This window comes from Erythranthe guttata, chromosome 6 (assembly GCF_056151865.1).
Source record: "Erythranthe guttata isolate IM_541 chromosome 6, IM_541, whole genome shotgun sequence".
Classification (NCBI taxonomy): domain Eukaryota; kingdom Viridiplantae; phylum Streptophyta; class Magnoliopsida; order Lamiales; family Phrymaceae; genus Erythranthe; species Erythranthe guttata.
Genome location: NC_142538.1, coordinates 16,642,637 through 16,664,928, shown reverse-complemented (window position 1 = coordinate 16,664,928; position 22,292 = coordinate 16,642,637). Strand labels below are relative to the sequence as shown.

Sequence of the window (22,292 nt, the reverse complement as noted above, 5' to 3'; positions counted from 1 at the left end):
ACAACCAAATTTTCATTCAATTAGAAAAGCAATATTATTTTATCTATTGTTAATAATATCCATTATTTTATATTATTAATATGTATTAAAAAAATATAAAAAAAAGGTAAAGCTCGCGAGCGGTCGAACAAGCGAAATGAAGCTCGAGCTCAGCTCGTCGAAAAGCTCGGGCTCGTTAGCTCGAACTCGAGCTCAATTTTTCGAGCTCAATAGCATTAAGCAAACGAATGTGACGAGTGAGTGTGTGTTTGTGTATTGTATGTATCATTGCTCTTTTCAAATTTAATTTATAATTGAAGGGTATAACAGTCTTTACACCTAGGGGTAATTTTGGAAAACATTATGCTGGAGTTGGATTATAACCGTAGTTTGTTAGATTTGTTTGGGCGGGATATTAAACTTCAAATATTATATATATATATATTATATATATATTCAATATACATATTGAACTGTTCACAAAACGGCATTTCACACAGAAACACCTAGAACGCGTGAAAATGGCGGAGGAAAACCCCGCGAAAGAGAGCCGCATTCGAATTGCAGAAGAGCTGCCGGTGACCGCCGTGGAATTCATCAGCCAGGAGAGTTGGGACAGTTTCTACACCTCAAAAGGCGCCGACGATTTCTGCGAGTGGTACGCCGACTGGCCCCAAATCCGGACCTCACTCAAAAACCTTCTCTCGTTTCAGCTGGCGGAGGAGCTAGACCATTTCTCATTTCCGCTGTTGCAGCCGCTGCCGGAGGAGGTGAGTATTTTGGTGCCGGCGTGCGGGGCCTCGAGGCTGTCGGAGCATCTCTACGACGAAGGGTTTACGGGGATTACGAATGTGGATTTCTCGAAGGTGGTGATTCAGGCCATGATGAGGAGGAATATCAGAGCACGGCCGGAGATGAAGTGGCGCGTGATGGATATTACTGATATTACGGAGGTAATTTTTCCCCTTTTCTTCATATTCAGTGCCCTAGGCCATGTGGTTTTTGGGGCTTATGCACAAATTCACTAGTTTCTAACTCTTGCAATTGCAACGAAGGATTTAATTCATAATAATCAAATTAATTGTAAAAATTGTCAGTTGATTGTAATTAGGAAATCGCCGATATGTATAATAAAAAGTGGGCTGGTGTATTTGTTCAATTATGGAAACTGAGATTATGGTTTTATGATGTGGGAATTCAATTTTGGGTCAGAGAATGATAGGTTTGCAGGAGCAAGAAAATATGGTTATTAGGATATTTTAATCCATGTTGCAATTTTGGTGAAATGATAGGATATCAGTGCAGTTTTTTGGATTTAGTTCATCTCCAAAGTGCCTGTTTCAAATGATTAATCAAATCGTTTTTAGTCAATTAGCCTGTAATTTCCCGCACTTTACTCTTTTGGCATGGTTATGTCAATTACTAAAATCAAGAACGGGAATAGATTCTGAAGAAATTGCCACCTAAATTAGTGCGCCTCTGTGCTGTGATTGCATTTTCCAACAATGCGAATGTGATGGATAGTTGCACTACTAATGATTTGTAATTGATTCAGTTTCAAAGTGGGATCTTTGATGCCATCGTCGATAAGGGAGGATTGGATATTCTGATGGATTCCGAGCATGGCCCCAGATCAGGACCATTATCTTATATATCCGAGGTTTATGATAGTCTTGTTTGATAATGACACAATTTCGATCTCGTTACTTGTTATGGTCCAAAAGTTTGACTTGTCAACAGGTTAAAAGACTGTTAAAAGCTGGAGGCCGATATATTTGTCTCACCTTGGCAGAACCTCTTGTGCTAGGTACTGTTTCACATTATTATGGTGAACGTGAAGATAGGAGTAGTTGGATTTTTATTCAGTATATCGTTTCTCTCTGCACTAAATTATTTCAATCATATGACTCTCTCAGATCTACTTTTTTCAAAGTTCCGATTTGGGTGGAAGGTCAATCTTTATACCATTTCTGACGAAGCATCTCCTGGAACCACCACACAACAGACTTTTATGTTGGTCGCAGAGAAATCTTATTTAACTGTTGTGTCTCGGATAGAACCATTCATGGATGTATCTTTTGTAGAAACTCAGGGTATTCAGGTGAGAGCAGTCGACCGTTTTCTTTTGTCCATGTACCCCCCTTTAAGACCATGCACTTTGATCAAGATTCCGAACAATCTGATACCAGTGCTGTTATTTGGATTACTACGGATCTTGAGAAATGCATTTACTTTTTGAGACGTTATAGGTTGATGAGCTACTTGAAGCACTTAAAAGAGAAAATACCGTCCGCGAAGAGTACTCCAAGAGCACAGATCAATGGTACTCACTTAAAGAGCTGAAGCAAGGGGTCAAAGGAAACATTGGAGTGATTGAATCTGGTCGTGTTATATATCTTTTTTTAGGTGAAACTGGAATATCGCGTTTCTTCTATACTTGTGTCCTTCTTGATGCTCCTCCAGAGACTGGACCTTTCTCAAAACAATTTCTCGTATTATTTTTGCAGAAAGTTAGTTCTTTTTTCTCCCCTTAGCCCTTCACTTGTCGTTTTAGTTACAGTTTAAGATTCTATTGCTCTTCCGTTCAGGAAAATCTGAAAGTAGATATACTTTAATTGCTTAAAAAGTTGTGCATAACGAGTATATTAATCTAATATGAGATTATGGTGTTTATTTGCTACATAACCAAGCTCTATCTCCTTCTTAATAATCTGTTGCATTTCTATTTATTAGTTTTTATATTTAGTTTTCAATATAGGGTCAGGCATGTGTGCTATATATGTCCGAGTTACTGAACATTAAATAACTCATGTCTCTAAAGTTTAAGCTTTTGCATGAGATGTTCATTTGAATCTCACCATCGTCCATTTATGAGAAAGTCCACATACAAAACTTTACTAAGAAGTAGTCTATACCAGATGAAGTGTGTTAGAGTTACTGCTTCTTAAATTATTACATCTGTTAGAGATTAAAATTAAATATGAGATAATCATTAACCACGTGGTTCACTTGCTATTGGCATACTTCACTACTTAATTTGTTTCCAGTCCAACTGTTATGTGACTGAGGTTTACAATTCAGTCTCAAGCTTCCCAGAAGATCCTCGCATCAGAATTCCGACAACGGCTCGTTCTTCAAAGCTTCAAAGCTGCTCGACTGTTGATTGTAAATATTTCCAGTCATTTATAAATTTGGTGTACTTTCTTCCTGTACCTGCCTCTTCATATTTCATTTTTCACTCACATCATTTTATTGATTGGTTTTAGATTGTACTGGATTCCAGTTATTTTCGTCTTTACCCGGACGATACAAGGGTAATATTGAAATTTATTTTCAATATGTAATCCAAAATGTGAGCTGTATACTTGATGTATACTTAAATATTCAATTTTTTCCTTTTTCAGGAGGATGCCGACTATTTTGTCGCTAAACTGTGCCAAGTGGGAGACGATGACACTGATGCTAAGTAAGTATCCCATCAGCATCGCTTGTCCAATACAGGACTCATTCGATAATGATTTTAGCTCTTGATTTCATATTAGCCATGCTAGTTTTGTAGTATATTTTGTTTAGATACTATATTTCATCAGCTCGCCAATTGGCCCCATCCTTATTTGCAAAGTTAAATCTTTCGTGGTCTTAGTTTAAGTGTTTTATGCACAAGGTTTTGTTTCTTCAATGGTATAACATGTTTATGGGTTGTTCAGTATACCAAGGTATGCACCCTGTTTTGGGAACACTTGTGAAATATTTTGGATAAATGGGTTTTGAGATTGCAAGTAAGATGGCCTCTTCGAGAAAATTATGTTACTATATTCTTTCTAAGAATTGCATGAGAAATGCCATTTTTTCAGTCTTGTGTGAGAACAGACGAGGAATCGTTTAAAACCTAGGACTAGGAGGGAAAACAATTGATGGTGCACGTACTAATGGCATTTTTGTATAGATTGAGTGATATTCTGCTAGTTACAAGAGAAATATGCAGTACTTCTAAGAGTAGGGGTTCCTTCATACTGATACTTCATGCTTTGGATAGTGAGAGAAGTCATATTCATTTTCAAACATAAGAAATGCCATTTTTGCCAGTCTTGTGGGAGAATAGACTTCTTTTGAAACCTAGGTGGTGGGGGGAAACAATTGTGGGAGATACACATGACTTCTTTTCATCGTTGACAAGCACCATGTGCCTTGGGATGCCTTCTTACTCCATTAGCAATTAAAATTTTCAGTTTTTCTGCACATAGTACCCTATTGTGCAACGGAAAGAGAGAGCATTAAAGCTGTTGCAATGGTTTCAGTGCATTATAGCCAGAGTGACTTTACATGTGTTCGCTTAATCGAGTTTATCAAATGGATATCTTGCAGATATATGGCTGGAGATTATATGATTGAGGGGATTAAGCAGAGTAAAACTGTGCATCAGGTTGAAGAACTACTATTTCTTGCCTCATCTTATGAGATCTATAGGAGTTGTATTAATTGTCTTTTTCATGTGTAGAGTAAGTTTGTTCCAGAATATGGTTATAGCTTTTAAATTGATGTGCTAATACTTTGGTGTTCACTGATAATTATTACTACCTCTAAAGGATATTTTGACATACTATTTTTTTTCAATTCTCAACATTGATTATTTGCTCTCTTAGCACACTTTCATGGTTCTATATTCAGTGGCATGTTTCTAATGCAAGTTTCTAGGATTAGATATTTCATATCTACTGCTCTTTATGTACTTCCGTCTCTCATTTTCCTCTCTCTACTTTGGTTCATCCAGGTTTCATCTGTCTTGACTGGTCAAATCTCTGTCGAAGACGTGATATATAATCAATCTCAGGATATCACATTCCGCCGCCTTTATTTTGAAAGAACTGAGAGTTTGATGCATTCTGAAGCTCCATTATCCACAGAAGCTTTCAGACAGAAGAAAGGAAAACCAAAAAAAATTGATTCTCACGGTGAATTTCTGATATTTATCAGCTTTTCTTTTTTTCCTTATGCACTTGTGTTACCCCATTTGGGTTTTGGAGTCATTTTAAATTATGACTTTTTGCTGCATACATTCAATAATTTGTTTCCTTAATGTAGCCATGTATAAGATATTAGCCATGTTCTAATTCTAAGAATTCATCCATAGCTAATAGAATTGGGAAACAAAATAACCACAGGAGACTCCAGATTATACTGTTCTCATCTGCATATTTCACTAAGATGAAAGAAAATTCAAATTTTGTCCTCCGATTCTTTATTTACACACACACACAGTTATAATACTTTCTAGGATTGGTAGACTTCAGGTTCTTTTGCTAGGCAGGCTTCTCTGAGAATGTGATCTATCAATTATATTTAGGTTCTGGTGGCAATAATTGTAGGACATGTACCTAAGGTTCAGTGAAACTATCTTCATTGCGAAAATTGACACGCAAGCAGCTTTTACTACCCATCTCTAAGTCATCTCTTTTTTTCCCAAGCTACCTTACAAGCCTTTTAAACTTACTGTTATCTACCGCTGAGGAATACAAGTAGCAATATTTATTCACCTTCGTTAATCGTCTTTTTAATCCGGGGCAGCATCAAGTGGTGTTAAAGTTGAACACACAATTTTGACAACTGGATTCCACAAGGGGGTTATTGCTGGACTACTGTTGTTTTCTACACATTCAAAAAGAACTACCAAAGCTGGTGGTTTGGTGAGCCATCTACTTTCTCTTCAAATCACTGCCTAGTTCTAATTACTTCCTCATCTCTTTTTGCTTAAACGATTCTCCAAAAAACCTGCATACGTGACTTGCGGGGTAAATTACAATACTTTGCGATTAACACTGATGAACTAATATACTAGTATCTTCATGTTACTATATTATTACTCACTGTTGATACAGCTGTCCATGTTATGGAAAGGAACTAAAAAATATTCCCACTTTTCCAGGTCAAAACAGTGATCATTGGTCTTGGACCAGGAATACTTCCTATGTTTATGAGAAATCGGCTACCTTCTCTAAAGATTGAGGTACAACGAAAATTCTGGCTGTGTTAATTTACCATTTTTTCAATTCTCTTCTCCTTATGTATATTCTTCTTAATTTTCCAGGTTGTCGAGTTAGATCCTGTGGTTCTGAATGTTGCTAGCAATTATTTTGGTTTTACAGAAGATGAAAGGTTGAAGGTGATATTCTATTTTCTAACGTTTTCTTGTTTAAGGTTGTGAAAGGCTGTTGGTTCTAAACATCCACATTTGATTTAACTGTAACATACAAATTTTTGAAGATGCTTAAATTAATTCCGACTTAAACTGCAAAAAATTGCTCATACTTTTGCTACTCTCCTTCTTCTCATGTTCAGGTACATATTACTGATGCAATTAAGTTTGTCAGAGAGAAAGCAAATTCTGAGGCAGGTAGGTATAAAGTAGCGACAACTAGTTGTGTATTGTAGTAATATAAAAAGGTTAAAACAGCATGCTTAGCAGCAAGTACTTAACCGTAGTTCATGCAGATGGAAGCAAAGTTGATTTACTCATAATCGATGTGGATTCATCAGACTCAAGGTAACGGAGCTTTTAATAAAATAAAATAAAGAAATCATTTTATTTATTTATTTTGGTATCATTTTTTTTCACCTGCTAGATAACTCTATTCTTCATTTTTTTATTTAAATTGTGCAGTTCGGGTTTAATCAGTCCAGAGGCAGACTTTGTTGAGGAATCTTTTCTATTGACCTTAAAAGACTCACTTTCCGACAAAGGTTTATTCATCTTTAAGTTGATCCCGAAGCACTACTTTACTTGTATGAGGGCACCGGTGTATTCAAAATTGGAAAGGGTGAGAAAAACTCGTGAAGTAACATTTGTTTCGGGTTTTTTTTTTTCCTTCTCTTTGCATTATGTTTTGATAGTTGGTGGATATTTGACAGGTATTTAGCAACCTGTATCACATGTACATGGACGACGGCTTCGTCGAAATAATATTTGCAGTGAAGAAGGAAGGTCCGGTTGAACTTGACGAAGTTTGTAAAGCACTTGAAAGATCGTTACTGGGTAATTACAAGATGCATCCTTGGATCAATAATGTGTTACATGATTCCAAATTGATCAAACCATTAGTACTACCCTGATGATAATGGTTTTATTGTAATTAGTGACTGACTGGTTTGTGCTTCTTTTTGTATAGCTCTATTATATAGTGTTACTATACTCTGAATGTGAGCAGATATTGTAAGTATCTGGTGATCTGATGAGAGGCATTACTGTGTTGATATAATACATTTGCACATATTAGTGTTACCTTTATTGCTGTAGTTTCTTGAATTTTGACACTACTTTTTTCATTTAAAAAAAAAATTAAAAAATAAAAATAATGATTCTACTTCAATCAATTGCTACCACTCCTCTTCCCAGATATTTGGAGAGGAATCCCTCTCTCTCTCTCTCTCGCTCTCTCTCTCTCTCTCTCTCTCTCTCTCTCTCTCTCTCTCTCTGTAACGATGCCGAATTAGAGAAGAATAGCCCCCTTTTGGAAAGAGAAGAAACGACGCCGTTTGAAGAAGAGTTGCTCTCCAACTTAAAGAAGCGTGGTTTTTAATTGACGCTTTTATCAATTCTCTGCCCAACGGAACGACGTCGTATTGCCTTGGTCATTTCAGTATAAATAGCAGATTCCGGGATTGGGAAAGGCAAGCAATTTCAGAAGCTAGTTCGTAGTTAGGTTAGTATAGCTCGTCTTTTAGCCTAATATTCTCATTTCTCACCAACCCTAGAGCATTATCCGCCGCCATCACTCCCTCATTGAACTCTATTGTTACAGGTTATTTCTCATCAAAGGGGTTGATTATTGAAGACAAAGGAAGAAGGGTTCGTGACACTCTCTCTCTCTCTCTCTCTCTCTCTCTCTCTCTCTCTCTCTCTCTCTCTCTCTCTCTCTCTCTCTCTCTCTCCTCTTTGTGAGTGTGTGTGTGTGTGAGATGAACATCCATCACACTTAAATTGTCTGAAATCCAGGATGTGAGATTTTATTACCTATTAATTTAATTTCTTGTTTAAATTTCAATTTCATTTGGGTGTATCTAAACTAAATCATTGTTTACATCAATAGTGCTCAATTTGGGTGTGGATCATTCAGCTTCCCTCAACAAAAATCAAACATTTGGAAATTATCAGAAACAAAGAAGAAGAAGAAGAAGAAGAGATTTATAATAATTAGAGTGAGGTCGAAAGATGAAGCTTCTGCTGTGAGTGTGAGTAAAAAGGGCACTATTGCTGGTGCAGTTGCTCTTATAGTACAGTTAAACCTTTATAAATTAATACAATCGAACTTAGGGAAATTCTATTAATTTAGTGAATTATTAAATTATCGAGTTAACACGTTTTCACCGAGTTGAGACCGATATAAACTATTATTTAATTGAGGTTATTAATTTATCGAGGTTCTACTGTATTTATATTTTTAGGTGACTAAAAATTGGAATTTGATCGTGTTGAATAGTCGAACCAGTCAATTTGGAACACTTTCAATCTACTCTCAGAAGACGAAGATTGAATTCAGAAGAGGTTTTGAATCGGGGAGGAGTGAATTATACCATGCATCTCTCTCAACAGTATATATAGTCACAAAGGCAACCGTGACGGTGTGTAACATTAAATGTGCTACAAAGTCAAAGTCACTCGATGTCGGCTAAGGCCGTAAAGATGTTGCCGAGAAAATACAAAGAATAATGGAGGTGCAACAAAAAAAGATAGAGATACGACAGAAGAAATGAGAGAGAGATTAAGGTTGAGGGAACCATTAAACTCACTGATTCGACAATCAAGATCAGTCAAGTAAGAATGGACGGTCAAGATCACTCAAGATGATCTTTTAATCTAAGTATGAATTGAATTCAATATTGGGCTACACTTCAAGAGAAAACAAAAATGTTATATATTACCTATCACATTAGAATTTCAATAATGTATTATTTTATTTTTTTCAATTTTTTTCAATTTTGCCCTAATAATGTATTATTTTATTTTTTTCAATTTTATTTCAAACATTACTTCACAAACAAAAGAAAGTAATTAATAGCTATATTTTCATTTTGGATTAGATATCTGAGTTTATTATTATTTTATTATATTAGACAATTGTCTCTCTCTTCCTCCACGGCCACGCACACACGCATTCAACACCATTGATTGATCATTTCTCTTTCTAGGCTAAATTCTATCGGAGCAATTTACAATTGGCACCAAATATATACATACACATATAGATACAAGCTAATAACCTGTAATTTGCTGATTCATGGGTTGCTCTTCGTCAGTTCCAGGTGAAATTTCAATATTTAGGGTTTACAATTTATTATTGATCCTCTAAATCCCGATATCGATTCTCCCCCTTTCATTTTTTTAACCTAAATTCTGTGCGTTTTCTTCGCGATTCTTTGCTGAAACACTAAACAGAGAAAATTAGCTTTGGTGTTTGATCTCCCTGGTTTTACCCATAGTGTTTTAACATTATCTTGTATTTATTTACCGAATTTTTTTTTTTTTTCATCAGATAGAAGTGCTGGGCGGATCGGTGGTATTAATCCGGATAACGGTGGCGTTGTTGACGCGAAGAACCTTAAAGTTAAGGTAATGATTGTATGCATGATTGATTGAAATGGAAGTATTAATGATGTGTAATTATCGGTTGATATCAACAGTTGTGAATAATCTTTTATTTTATGTTCTATTGGTGAAGAATAAGAAATTGGGTAATTACGTAGTAGAAATGGTAAATCAATTGCCTTTCTTAATTGTGCATATGCATAGGAAAAATTGAAAAGATTGAGTACTTAGCAACGATGCGTTTCCAAAGATTAATAAACGGAGTATCTTTAGTGGCAAAATGAATTTGTTTTGAGAACTTGACAGTTGACAGGTCAGCGAAATAGCATAGTCTAGTAGAAGAAAATGTTTCGATATTGGTTCTTGGGGTATTTTAGTCATGAATGTAATTGTCAAAAGCGAGTAGTTATTTCTATTGTTTGACTTAATAGAGTTGTCTTCTACTGTTTCTTGCACCCAATTAAAATGCCGAGACTAGTATTTGCAGTGTGCTTCCCGTCAAATTTTGTATTTTGTAATAGTCCATTGGAGCAATCGGGAAATTTCAAAAATTGCTGCACCAATTAAAATATCGTTGTGCTAGTTCATGAATCAATAACACCTCAAAAATAAATTTTAATTTCGATAATTATTATATGGATTAATTTGAAAATTCCTGCTTCAAACTAACTGTTCCATACTCTACGTTTAGAATCGGCCGAATCAACAAAAAAGTAATTCTGTGGGATTATATTGATGGTGTGTGGAACTGCGTATAGTAACTTGTAGTGGTAAGTGTCTGGATATAAATGATGTTTATTTGCTTACAATGTGGTTATTATACGTAACTACGTAAGAGATTTAGGTATGTCCAGTTTGATATGGAATACGGGGGTACAGATGTAATCTTTTTCGTAAGCCATTGGTATAAAAGAATGAAATGTATATTCTAATTATTATCTTTTTCCACTTCTATTCTTAAATCGTCTTTCATTTAAATTTCTCCTTACTGTTGGATTTTCAATTAATGGGTTCCAGTATTAATGATTATTTCCTTTTATTTACGGGGCCGTGCGAAGAAATCCCATTGAATTATTATTACTACGGAATTATGGCGCTGGTCATATAACTATACTAGCAGTGTGTATCCTTCATGATAACTTCTTCGTGCTGAAACCTTTTTTTATTAAGGCAATGCCAATGTTTGAACCATTGAAATCATGTTTAAAATAAATTGAAATGCAAAAGTATTTTTTTTTTATCTAATTTGTCGCACTCATAATTTTATTACGTTATCTTTGCAGTTGGTCCTTTTAGGTGATTCCGGTGTTGGAAAAAGTTGCATTGTTCTCCGATTTGTTCGTGGTCAGTTTGATCCAACATCCAAGGTAATGAAGAACATAAACATTCCCGAAATTTGTTGATATATAAATTTTTGATGGATTTATTTAAACTTGCATTTTTTTTCTTCATGATTTTAGGTTACTGTCGGAGCATCTTTCTTGTCTCAGACGATAGCCTTGCAAGATTCTTCTACAGTGAAATTTGAAATATGGGATACCGCAGGTCAAGAAAGGTATTCTCACTCAAATCTAATTTTCTAGGTTTTATTAATTTTCTGTCGGTTCTGAATTTAAAAAGATTGTTTTGAAAATTAAACATTCTTTTGCCTTTTATTCAGATACGCAGCTCTGGCACCGTTGTATTATCGAGGCGCTGCAGTTGCAGTTGTTGTGTACGATATAACTAGCCCCGAATCCTTCTCTAAGGCACAATATTGGGTCAAGGTATTTTCAATAATTAATACAATTTTGTTCTATTCTTTGTATTTTACCTACTCCGGGAACTTGAAAATTATTTTCTATTAATTAATCAATCGGTTATATTGACTTTATCAGGAATTACAAAAGCATGGGAGTCCGGATATAGTTATGGCTTTGGTTGGGAACAAAGCTGATCTCCACGAAAGACGAGAAGTACCTGCTCAAGTTAGTAGATGTAGTCTCGATTAATTTCCCTTTTAATAATAGAATTTTTTTTATTCGTCGCTGTATTTACATTTCTGTTTCTGTTTTCTCAAAAGGATGGAATTGACTACGCGGAAAAAAACGGAATGTTCTTTATAGAGACTTCTGCAAAGACAGCAGACAACATAAATCAGCTCTTTGAGGTGCATTTCTCTTTTCTTTCTTTTTTTCCGACTATTTTATCGATGCTTGTAAAATAGTTATTGCAATTTTTATTTATTTTTTTAATGATATTCTTGTTTGTCAGGAAATTGCCAAGAGGCTACCGCGCCCATCTCCTTCGTGATTGCCAAAACACTGGAAATCGAGTTATTTGTAACGGCAGGTAGCTATTTATATATGCCTGCATTTAAATGTATATTCTAATTGTGTGACATTGTAGTTGTGTACTTGATCCTGTTAAGGAAGACAATTGATAAGCATACAACTTCATATATGTTATTACATTACACAACTTAAGTTTGTTTAAGTTTCCAAATTTGTCCGAAACTCCCTAAGGTGTGTGCTTTGTTATTGATTGATCTCAAAACAGTTTCGCTAATCGACACGTGTGTTAAATTTTGGACGAAGCTATTTGTTTTGATGCAACTTGTGAGTCTATTTTGTTAGGGTGTGTCATTGTGCAGTTCGGTTTCGGTTTCGGTTTTTTTTTTTTTCTCTAGCTTAATGGGAAATGAGGTTTTGAGAATAAACTATTTTCTCAAGAATAAATAATATTACAATGTTTTTTGCTCTTAATGAATGATTAATGAATCATTCTAGTACAATGCAGGGTAAATTAAGAACTAAGTAGCTAGCTGGTCATTTATATGCTACACCCGATGAAGGTAACATTGAGTTGATTTTCACTGTTAATCTACACACATCAATGTGGGTGTGGGTGTGGGTGTGGGTGTGGATGTGTTTGTGCTTATGAATGATGAAGATCTATCCGGTGTATTTCACCTGGTGTAGCATAGTATAAATCGTAGGTAACTAGTTTATGAGGGCTCTGTAGATGCTACACCCGGTGAAATACATCGGGTGATGTTGAACAATTGATCAACGTATAATAACACATTCACACATGCGTATATGTACTTAGTGGATAACTATTTATATAGAACTATGGTTCTATATCGGGTGAATGTTTTAAAATGAAAAAGAAGGATTTTATCAAAGTAAAATTACATTTAATTTAACATAATCATATTTTAAAAAATTAAACCTTTTTTTGTAAATTAACAAAAATCGCGAGCATCATTTGTTGCTTATTGACGGGGTATTCTATCGATTAATTTTAAAAATAGTTTTGCAATATTCTACAAACTTTTTTTTATTAATAAAAGATTTTATTAAATTTTATACAAATTGATTTATTTTGTTAAATCAAAAGAAAATTCCACTACAGCAATCCCATTTTACGTATGTGTAATTCAATATTAAGAAAATAAAATAAAATAAAATTATTGGTCACTTATTTAAAAGAAATCCAAAATAAGAGGGGCCAAATTAGCTAAAAATCTATAATATAGGGAATTATTTTGGATTAAAAAAAAAAAGAAAAAACAAAAAGATGCGTATAGCCATATCTTCTCCGCCACTGCCCCTTCCCTTTTCCTCATCCACCATTGCACAAACCCACCACCACAGACGCTCCGCTTCCATATTCTCCACCGCCGTCGAGCCGCCGGAGCTCAGCCGACAACATCCATGCAGCACTTCACAAGATACCCACCACCACACGGACCACACCTCACCTCCCAAACCCAAAACTATCCGTTTCCGTTTGAGCCACCTATGCAGAGAAGGCCAGCTGCACCTCGCCCGCCAACTGTTCGACGAAATTCCGCAACCAACTACTGTTCTATGGAACACTCTCATCATCGGCTACATTTGCAACAAAATGCCACACGAAGCTATATCCTTGTACTCCCGCTTGTTCTACACCATCAACTCCTCAGACGATCGAAGCTGCGATGCTTACACTTATTCCTCTGTCCTGAAAGCTTGCGCCGAGACGAAGCAGCTCTCGACGGGTAAAGCTCTGCACGCCCATATTTTGCGGTACAATGTTGATCCAAGCAGGATTGTGTACAATTCTTTGTTGAATATGTACACCACTTGTCTTTTGAGTTCGGGGCATGATTTGGCGGAGAGGATTTTTAGGACTATGCGAAAACGGAATGTGGTTTCTTGGAACACTATCATTTCTTGGTATGCGAAGACGGGCAGATTAATGGAGGCAGTCAGTCATTTTGTGATGATGATCAAAGCTGGTTTTAGACCAACTGTTGTTAGTTTTATTAATATTTTTCCTGCTGTTGCGGGTTTAGGGGATGTCGAGATTGCTAATGTAGTTTACGGGATGGTAACAAAACTGGGTCATGAGTACGTAAATGATTTATTCGTTGTGAGCTCTGCCATTACCATGTACGCAGAACTTGGCTGTCTTGATTCGGCAAGAAAGATTTTCGACAATTGTTTGAACAAGAACTCTCATGTTTGGAATACTATGATCGGAGGTTATGTTCAGAACAATTGCTCTGTTTCAGCGCTCGACCTATTTAACGAGGCATTGGAAGCAAAAGATGGTGGTGCAGCTATAGATGATGTGACTTTTCTTTTAGCACTGACTGCAGCTTCGGATTTACAACAGTTGGATCTCGCCCGCCAGCTACATTCGTATTTAATCAAGAATTCTTCCGTTTCTTCTGTTATTTTGCTCAACGCGCTGATAGCTTTGTATTCGAAGTGCAGCTCCATTGGAGACACGTTCAAAGTTTTCAGTGACATGCACGAAAGAGATGTTGTATCTTGGAATACGATGATATGTGCTCTAGTACAGAACGGATTCGATGATGAAGGCTTGATGCTCGTGCACGAGATGCAAAAGCTAGGGTTTTCGATCGATGATGTCACGATTACTGCTTTACTCTCCGCAGCATCGAATCTCAGAAATCAAGAACTCGGTAAACAGATACATGCTTATATGATCAGGCATAGCATTCAGTTCAACGGAATGGACAGTTATCTCATAGATATGTACGCGAAATCAGGTCTAATGCAAGCTTCAGAAAGAATCTTTAATGGGAATTCCAAAGAAAGCAGAGATCTCGCTGTATGGAATGCAATGATTTCTGGGAGCACCCAAAATGGGTTGATCGAAGAATCTCTGATTATCTTCCGTCAGATGCTGGAGGAAAATATAACGCCCAATGCTGTCACTTTAGCTTCGGTTCTACCAGCATGTAGTCAGTTAGGAAATCTAGCTCTTGGAAAGCTGATTCACGGATTCGCCATTCGCAATTCGGTTGAAGAAAATGTATTCGTGAGCTCTGCTTTAGTGGACATGTACTCAAAATCCGGCGCCATTCCTTACGCTGAAAGGGTTTTCTCGAAAAAGTCAGTCGAAAAGAATTCCGTAACTTTCACAAATATGATATTGGGATATGCTCACCATGGAATGGGCGAAAAAGCCCTTTTGCTATTCCACGCCATGAAGGAAAGTGGTATTAAACCTGATGCTATTACTTTCGTAGCGGTACTTTCTGCTTGTAGTTACACGGGTTTAATCGAAGAAGGCCTCGAAATATTCGAGTCAATGGAAAGTCAATACAAGATACGGCCCACTATAGAGCATTACGCTTGTATAGTGGATATGTTGGGGAGAGTTGGGAGAGTGGTTGAAGCGTACGAGTTAGCTCGAAAATTGGGCGAAGAAGGTAATGTGTTGGGAATATGGGGTTCACTTCTTGGTTCGTGCAAGATTCATCGGGATTTTGAATTGGGAAAAATTGTGGCGAATAAATTGCTCGAAATGGAAGGTGGTGATTATGGGAAAACGGGATATCGTGTACTTCTTTCGAATATGTACGCGGAAGAGGGGAACTGGGAGTATGTGAGGAGTGTGAGGAGAGAAATGGCGGAGAGGGGGGCGGTGAAGGAGGTTGGATGTAGTTGGATCGATATCGGCGGTTATACGAATTGTTTCGTTTCTAGAGATAGAAAGCATCCGATGTGTGATGAGATTTATGAGGAGTTGAAGGGCTTGTCTGCAAATTTGAAGGATGTTGGTTTTGTGCCTCCCTTTGTTGTATCAAGTGAATGTTGAGACATATACATTGATTGGTGGAAATTAAAAATGGGAGAGTATTATTTTATGTAACAAATCTTTATATGAAATAGTTGATTTTTGCTCCACTTTATATATAGATATATATATAGTATTAGGCTGCTTATTGATTGGGTTGTATTTCACAGTAGAACCTCGATAAATTAATAACCTCGCTTCAGTAATAGTTTCTCTCGATCCCAACTCTGTAAAAATGTATTAGATTATTAGTTCGATAATTTCATATTTCGCTAAATTAATAGAATTTTGTTAGTTCCGACTGTATTAATTTGTAGTGAACTGCAGTCAAAATTACAATCTAATTGGGCTTTTGGCACAATAAGGATTCATTTGGACTGAACTAAGATATTGACCCATCTCTATCTTTCTCACTTTGAAAATTCATTAATCTACTCGAATTTCGCAAAATAAAATTTTAAGGGTTTTTTTTTTGTTTTTTGTTTTTTCTTGTTTTTAGTTTCTTAGATATTATTATCAACTGTATATTAATATTATCACTAGTATATTAAAATTTTGATCCGTCTAGAAACCCACAAATATCTCCCGAGTTGTTTTCACCATGCGCAGCGGAACCAAAATTTTAAATACGAGGGAGCCGAATGCATTAAAAAAAATTCTGATTTTAAATACGAGGGAGCCGAATGCATTAAAAAAAATTCTGAAAGTAGGGGGAAGGAGCGCGTCAATTCTATTGTACATAAAATTTTATATATTTATACAAATTAATAGATATTTGAGAAATATTGGGGCAGTCAAGCCCCTTCCGGATCCTATGCTGACTCCGCCCACAAAGTCAATCAATAAAACCGTTAGAAGAAAATACCCTTCTTCCCTTTGATGCCAAAATTTAAATTGAAGTATGAACACTCACACACACACACACACACACACATATTTTTTAAATACGAATTATACCAACCAAAAGAACCTTCTTCTATAATATACGTTTTTTTTTTTTTTTTCTAATTTCTCTAGCCACCAACCAACTTCTGAATCTTTTTTTTTCCTAACAAATTATTTTAGATGTAAATTTATTGCATCTTGCTTCAATAATTGATTCCATATTAGTCCATGCAATGCATGTTTAATGCAGAATTGTCAACGAGGTATGGACCATGCAACTTGTAATATTTGACAAAACGTATATTTCAAGTAAAACACGCGTTTACAATTCAAAAACCAAAAAACAAAACAAAAAAAAAAAAATTGGTAAAACACGCGTTTACGTGTATCATCAAACCAATAGACACGTATACATATATATATATATGCAACACATTAATTAACATTTGTATTTTATGTGTATTGTATTTGTAACGACCAAATGTGTGATCAAGACTCAACGGTGGAGCCACGTGGACTCGATTTTATTCTCACTTCATTATTCTTATATTATATATAATATATGTGATAGTTTATGTTTTGCGTAATCAACCATCTCTCGTGACTAGGCGTCGAAATCGGAATGGGATTCTGAATTCCGTCAATTACGATTCGAAAATATTTGAATTTGGAAATGTACTGTTCATTCCGACTTTGAAGTTTCAATTTTTTATTTTTTGGAATTTATTTGGAACAAAGTCGGAATTGTATATAAGATTACCGGAAATTTTGATTTCCGATCCAATTTTAGTTGCAAATATTTCGATTGTTTTTTAAATATATAATATAATTTTATGATATATTTTGTAATTTCATAATATAATCTATGTAGCACGAATATTTTAACTTGTTAACGTTTTCGTGTTTCAGAAACATTTCGTGTCGGAAACTTGAGACACCTGGAACATCTTATGGGTCGTTTGCAATTTCTAAAAAATTAGAAATATGTTTGAATAGCAAATATTTTAAATATTTTTGTTGTTTCCCAAATTATTTACATGGTGTAATGATCAATTGCAAATTGATAGTTGATAGTAAAATTTATTTTGAATATGTCTGTATAAAAATATATAAAAAGAATTTATACATAAATAAAATTATATATGTTTATATAGAGTATTTATAAATATGCACATATACTTTTAATATTTACACATTTCCCCATTCTTAGGACATGCCGTTTCCTCGTATCCGTTTCACCGTTTCCATTTCCGTGCTACTTAGAATATAACTATGTTATATTTTATATGAAAAATATAAATATATCTTCCAATTTTATATTAATCATGATGTTGGACAAAAAGTATTCATCTTGTATTATATATCACATTATAATAATTTTGATGATGAATGAATTAATTTTTTTAAATATTGTTATCCTTATTACCCTTGGATTAATTAAAACACTAAGTTTCATTAACCAATAAAGTAATTAACATAGAGAAAAATAGTGTTGTTTTCCTAAAATTCATTCATAATTATGTATATTTTTTTAATATTCATGAAGCCTAAAATGATAATTAATTTAAAAGAGAATTGGTGATTCATAATAATAAATCATGATTGAATATTTCTTTTAGTCGAAAATAATTAATTAAGAATATATGCTATCTAAGAACAATGTGTCATCATAATTTGTTATTATGAATTATACATTATATCTAATGAATGATAATATAGTCCAATAAATTAATTTTAATAGAATTAATTGAAAGTAAACTATTTCAACAATCTAGTATTGATATTTCGGTTTTCACATAGACGAATATTTTTTGGGACTTTTTGAATGTAAAAGTTTTTATAGGGGACTTTTTAGTATTTTCCCCAAAATATAAATTAATGATTCCATTCTTCAAAAAGAAAATCAATTTCTTTTTTCAGATTTTCAGTACAGAAAAATAAAATAAAATCAATTAGATAGAGTGTGTGTGTGTGTGTATATATATATATATATATATATATATATATATATATATTCAAGAAAGAGGTTTTCACTGGTGATTAAGACTTGTGTGAAGAGCCTCCACAAAAGTAAGTAGAAGTCCATCTGAGCCATGTTTTCCCACCAAAGAAACTGCAATTGGCAAATCATCATGCATCCCTAATGGTATGCTCACCTGTTCATTGCATTTCTCTCTCATCAATCTATATATATATACACATGTGTGTGTGTGTGTGTGTGTGTGAGAGAGAGAGAGAGAGAGACCTGGCAAAATCCAGAAACTCCAGCAACAGACAACAAACTAAAGGCCTTAGCACGGAAGTCTTCCAGCGTCGATGGTTCCGTTTTTACCTTCGGTGGAGGCCCCGGAACCGTAGGCATTGCAAGAATGCCAAAGTCCTGTATTTTTATCGAGCGAGCCAAACACGCGTAACATTAATCTTATTTTCAACTTCCAATAGTTGTAGTGATTAATAAATCAATTAAGCATAAATTATAAAAATTAAGGTATCAACAGAGTACCCCTAATAGATCACCGAGAGCTGCACGCAATTCGTTCTTCAAAGTATAGCATTCCTCTATATTTTCGTCCGTCGACTCGACAGCTTCCCATACTCTTTCCGATATTCCAGGCCCTAAATCGGGATTAACCGATCGAACCCATTCACCGTGATTGTTCTTAAACTCGTACCTGAATTTTTCGTATTTTTAATAAATATCTCAAGTTTTCAAGATTCTTGAATTAGTAGATATAGCAATTTCTTTTCTCTTCACTATTTGCACCTTTGAAGCAATCGCATCGCGCTGGACAGAGCTACTAATGACGGTATATTATCGCTTCGTTTTTCAGTCGCGTTGTTGCCCATAAAATGCTTCAAACTCGGAACATTGGCCTCGACGAAACTCCCCAAATTCGTATATTGTATTTTCTCGCCTAACACGAAATCGGGTATAAATCGAATGTTTTTTTTCGATGAAATATTCTGTAAAAATCACTTTATTCGAAAATGGCTTACTTCCATATAGCTTCTCCACCGAGGCGACGAGAATTTCTCTCAGTCGGTGACTAGGCAAGTTTAGAGTATCGAAACAATCATCTGCAATAATAAGTTGACCGAGTTTTACGGGATTATCGTCTTCCAATTGCAATAGAATCTTCCCAACTTGCTTCAGTATCGTTGGATCTCTAGCAAACCATCCTTCAAAATGGAATTTTAAAGATAGTTTAAGACGAAGAGTATTTTAATTAAATTTACGATTATTTATCGAGTTATTTACCAACTGTATCGAAACTCTGCGCCATTGGTGTTACTCCAGCTGTCGAAACAATACCGTGAGACGGACGAAACCCGAAAATTCCGCAATACGATGCGGGAACTCTCACACTACCTCCAGTATCAGTACCTAGATATAAAAAAATGAAAATAATTATTAAAAAAAAACGATAATTAATTCCGAAAAACACAAGAAAAATTCACCTAAGGAGAAATCGGCAAGATTTGCAGCAACTGCAACAGCCGATCCACTTGACGATCCTCCGGGCACTCGATCTGGCGCACATGGATTAGTTGGTGTTCCGTAATGTATATTTTCCCCATTTATGCTGCCCAAAAAAAATCTTATAATTATATTTTCGATAGAAATATGCCGACAATATTTAGCAAGAAAAAGGAAAAAACAATAGCCACTTGAAATGTTACTACCAACGGCATTCTTGAAAGAATTTCACATCAAAGTATATATATACCCTTTACGTAATTATGCTCATAATTAGAAATGCCGTTCGGAAAACTTCAAACGTCACAACTTCATTTTCTTCCCGAAACATCCATTTTCGTAAATTCTTAGAGAGAGACAACATATTTCAACACCGATGATCTCTTCTCTTACGTCAACAACAGTTTCTTATTTATTTATTTAAAAAAAAAAAAATTCAAACGATGCATCGACGTCACAATAGCTAAACCATAAGTCCAAATTAAAAATAAGAAAATGTAGGAAACATTTTAACAGTATTCTGCACAAGTCAAACAAGGTTGGTTCAATTAGCAACTCATTTGTCCTGGAGTTGACCGACCGACCGACTGACCAAAACACACGTTCAAGAAACGATTTCGAAATATTTAAAAAAAAAAAAATTGAAAATGCAGATACATGTTGAATGATCAAAAATTCAAACCTGTAAGCCATTTCATCCATTACAGTTTTACCAACACAAGTGGCACCTGCATTCAGCACAGACATAACTGCCGGTGCAGTCGATGTAGAAACCGAATGCGTTTTCGCCCAATCGGGATTCCCGAAACCCGTCACATAACCCTCCACATCGAATCTGATCAAACCAATAAATTAATATTTTTTTTTATCACGAAAATAAAATTCAAACCAAAAATTGAGGAAATTCGGGAAATTAGATGCTACACATGGTTATTTACACTGGGTGGATTTGAACTTTAGATTTACACATAATCACGCACACACCCATGTGTATGTGTGCTTACTGAGTTTTTATTTAATCAAATCTGATCAAACCAATAAATTAGTTTTTTTATCACAAAAATAAAATTCAAACCAAAAATTGAGTAAATTCGGGAAATTAGATGCTACACCTGGTTATTTACACTGGGTCGATTTGAACCGTAGATCTACACATAAACACGCACACACCCATGTGTACGTGTGCTTACTGATTATTTATTTAATCAAATTTACTATTCAAATCCACCCGATGCAAATAACCAGGTGTAGTAAAATTCATATTTCTTCCCACAATCTAATCATATACATCAGAGAGCAAAATTAGTAAATATGCTGTTAAAAGGAATCATCTTTATCAAACCCTAGAATTAAATGGAGAATATAAAAAAGTAATTATTATTTAATAAATGTGTGTATAAAAAATAGATAGATACAGATAATCATGTTATATATATCAATTAAAAAAAGAAGGGACTGACATGTCTTTAACAGAAAAGGTAAGGCCATTGAGGGGAAGTTTCTGAGATGAATTCGTGTCGGGAAGAAGAGTGAATTTCTCCATGAAAGCTCCATAATCTGATACTGATAAGCTCGCCATTCTCTCTCTATCTCTCTCTCTCTCTCTCTCTCTCTCTCTCTCTCTCTCTCAGTCTCTCTTCTCTCTCTCTCTTGTTGATGAGAATTACCTTATCTGAAATGGACAAATGACAATTACATAATCCCAAAATTCTATATTATAATTTTATTTTATTTTTATTCATTTAAGATTTTTATTACTAGACAACTATGTAGGACTGAGAGCAACTGACACGCGAAAACGGCATGTTCCAAAAATCGATGTACTGAAATTGGGAGAAATGTGTAAATAGCAAAAGTGTAGGGGTATAAATATAAATATGCAATATACACATATATATTAGTTTTTATTTATATATAAATTCTTTTTATATATTTTCGTATGAATATATTCAAACATAAATATTATTCTCAACTGTTAATTTCCAATTGACCATTAAATTATGTAAATAATTAAGGAAACAACAAAAATACTTGAAAATTTGTTATTCAAACATTTTTCTAGTTTTTCAGAAATTACAAAAATGACTCATAAGATGTTCAGCATGTGTTCTCGAGTGTTAGACACAAAACGTGTTCGAAACACGGATACATTAAGAAGTTGAAGTGTTCGTACTACATAACGTGACAATTATAGTATTATACTAAATCCTGGTTTCTAAAAATGAACTTTTTATAGTCAAAATGTCATTACATTTAAAAATAGTGGCATGAATCATGATGACACAATTCAAT

At 34.8% G+C, this 22,292-nt stretch overlaps 4 protein-coding genes and 1 long non-coding RNA gene across 5 annotated transcripts; 4 read left to right on the top strand and 1 right to left on the bottom strand.

Moving 5' to 3' along the window:
* Positions 1–444: 444 nt before the first annotated feature.
* On the top strand, positions 445–7,287 carry LOC105955713 (uncharacterized). The gene is made up of 17 exons (XM_012979503.2): positions 445–932; positions 1,535–1,639; positions 1,720–1,786; positions 1,896–2,080; positions 2,229–2,489; positions 3,061–3,144; positions 3,246–3,293; positions 3,384–3,445; positions 4,345–4,402; positions 4,751–4,931; positions 5,545–5,663; positions 5,903–5,983; positions 6,065–6,139; positions 6,316–6,370; positions 6,469–6,520; positions 6,638–6,794; positions 6,886–7,287. Exons 1-17 carry the CDS (start codon positions 501–503, stop codon positions 7,084–7,086), a joined length of 2,223 nt encoding a protein of 740 aa, XP_012834957.2. The 5' UTR covers positions 445–500; the 3' UTR covers positions 7,087–7,287.
* A 395-nt stretch (positions 7,288–7,682) lies between these two features.
* Positions 7,683–8,515, top strand: LOC148770307 (uncharacterized). The gene is made up of 2 exons (XR_016031890.1): positions 7,683–7,822; positions 8,419–8,515. It is a non-coding gene; the product is annotated as an uncharacterized LOC148770307 (long non-coding RNA).
* Positions 8,516–8,916: 401 nt separating this feature from the next.
* Positions 8,917–12,134, top strand: ARA6 (Ras-related small GTP-binding family protein). The gene is made up of 8 exons (XM_012979505.2): positions 8,917–9,276; positions 9,507–9,583; positions 10,843–10,926; positions 11,020–11,114; positions 11,220–11,325; positions 11,437–11,526; positions 11,622–11,708; positions 11,813–12,134. The coding sequence occupies exons 1-8, from the start codon at positions 9,252–9,254 to the stop codon at positions 11,849–11,851; spliced, it is 603 nt and encodes a 200-aa protein (XP_012834959.1). The 5' UTR covers positions 8,917–9,251; the 3' UTR covers positions 11,852–12,134.
* Positions 12,135–12,954: 820 nt separating this feature from the next.
* On the top strand, positions 12,955–15,752 carry LOC105955716 (Tetratricopeptide repeat (TPR)-like superfamily protein). The gene has a single exon (XM_012979506.2). It carries the CDS (start codon positions 13,121–13,123, stop codon positions 15,656–15,658), a length of 2,538 nt encoding a protein of 845 aa, XP_012834960.2. The 5' UTR covers positions 12,955–13,120; the 3' UTR covers positions 15,659–15,752.
* Positions 15,753–18,521: 2,769 nt separating this feature from the next.
* On the bottom strand, positions 18,522–21,683 carry AMI1 (amidase 1). The gene is made up of 9 exons (XM_012979507.2): positions 21,461–21,683; positions 20,683–20,835; positions 19,982–20,106; positions 19,782–19,907; positions 19,520–19,702; positions 19,287–19,437; positions 19,026–19,194; positions 18,768–18,902; positions 18,522–18,678 (listed from the first exon to the last, which is right to left on the bottom strand). The coding sequence occupies exons 1-9, from the start codon at positions 21,577–21,579 to the stop codon at positions 18,553–18,555; spliced, it is 1,287 nt and encodes a 428-aa protein (XP_012834961.2). The 5' UTR covers positions 21,580–21,683; the 3' UTR covers positions 18,522–18,552.
* Positions 21,684–22,292: the final 609 nt, after the last annotated feature.

Bases quoted from the DNA above. Each gene is read 5' to 3' on its own strand.
- LOC105955716 (XM_012979506.2), top strand. From the start codon at position 13,121: ATGCGTATAGCCATATCTTCTCCGCCACTGCCCCTTCCCTTTTCCTCA.
- AMI1 (XM_012979507.2), bottom strand. From the start codon at position 21,579: ATGGCGAGCTTATCAGTATCAGATTATGGAGCTTTCATGGAGAAATTC. The intron at 19,703-19,781 runs GTAAATAACTCG...TCCATTTTGAAG, and splicing joins GCAGAGTTTCGATACAGTTG to GATGGTTTGCTAGAGATCCA. The intron at 18,903-19,025 runs GTACTCTGTTGA...ATAAAAATACAG, and splicing joins CTCTCGGTGATCTATTAGGG to GACTTTGGCATTCTTGCAAT.
- LOC105955713 (XM_012979503.2), top strand. From the start codon at position 501: ATGGCGGAGGAAAACCCCGCGAAAGAGAGCCGCATTCGAATTGCAGAA. The intron at 6,140-6,315 runs GTGATATTCTAT...TCTCATGTTCAG, and splicing joins CAGAAGATGAAAGGTTGAAG to GTACATATTACTGATGCAAT. The intron at 6,371-6,468 runs GTAGGTATAAAG...TAGTTCATGCAG, and splicing joins GAAAGCAAATTCTGAGGCAG to ATGGAAGCAAAGTTGATTTA.
- ARA6 (XM_012979505.2), top strand. From the start codon at position 9,252: ATGGGTTGCTCTTCGTCAGTTCCAG. The intron at 9,277-9,506 runs GTGAAATTTCAA...TTTTTTCATCAG, and splicing joins TTGCTCTTCGTCAGTTCCAG to ATAGAAGTGCTGGGCGGATC. The intron at 11,527-11,621 runs GTTAGTAGATGT...TTTTCTCAAAAG, and splicing joins GACGAGAAGTACCTGCTCAA to GATGGAATTGACTACGCGGA.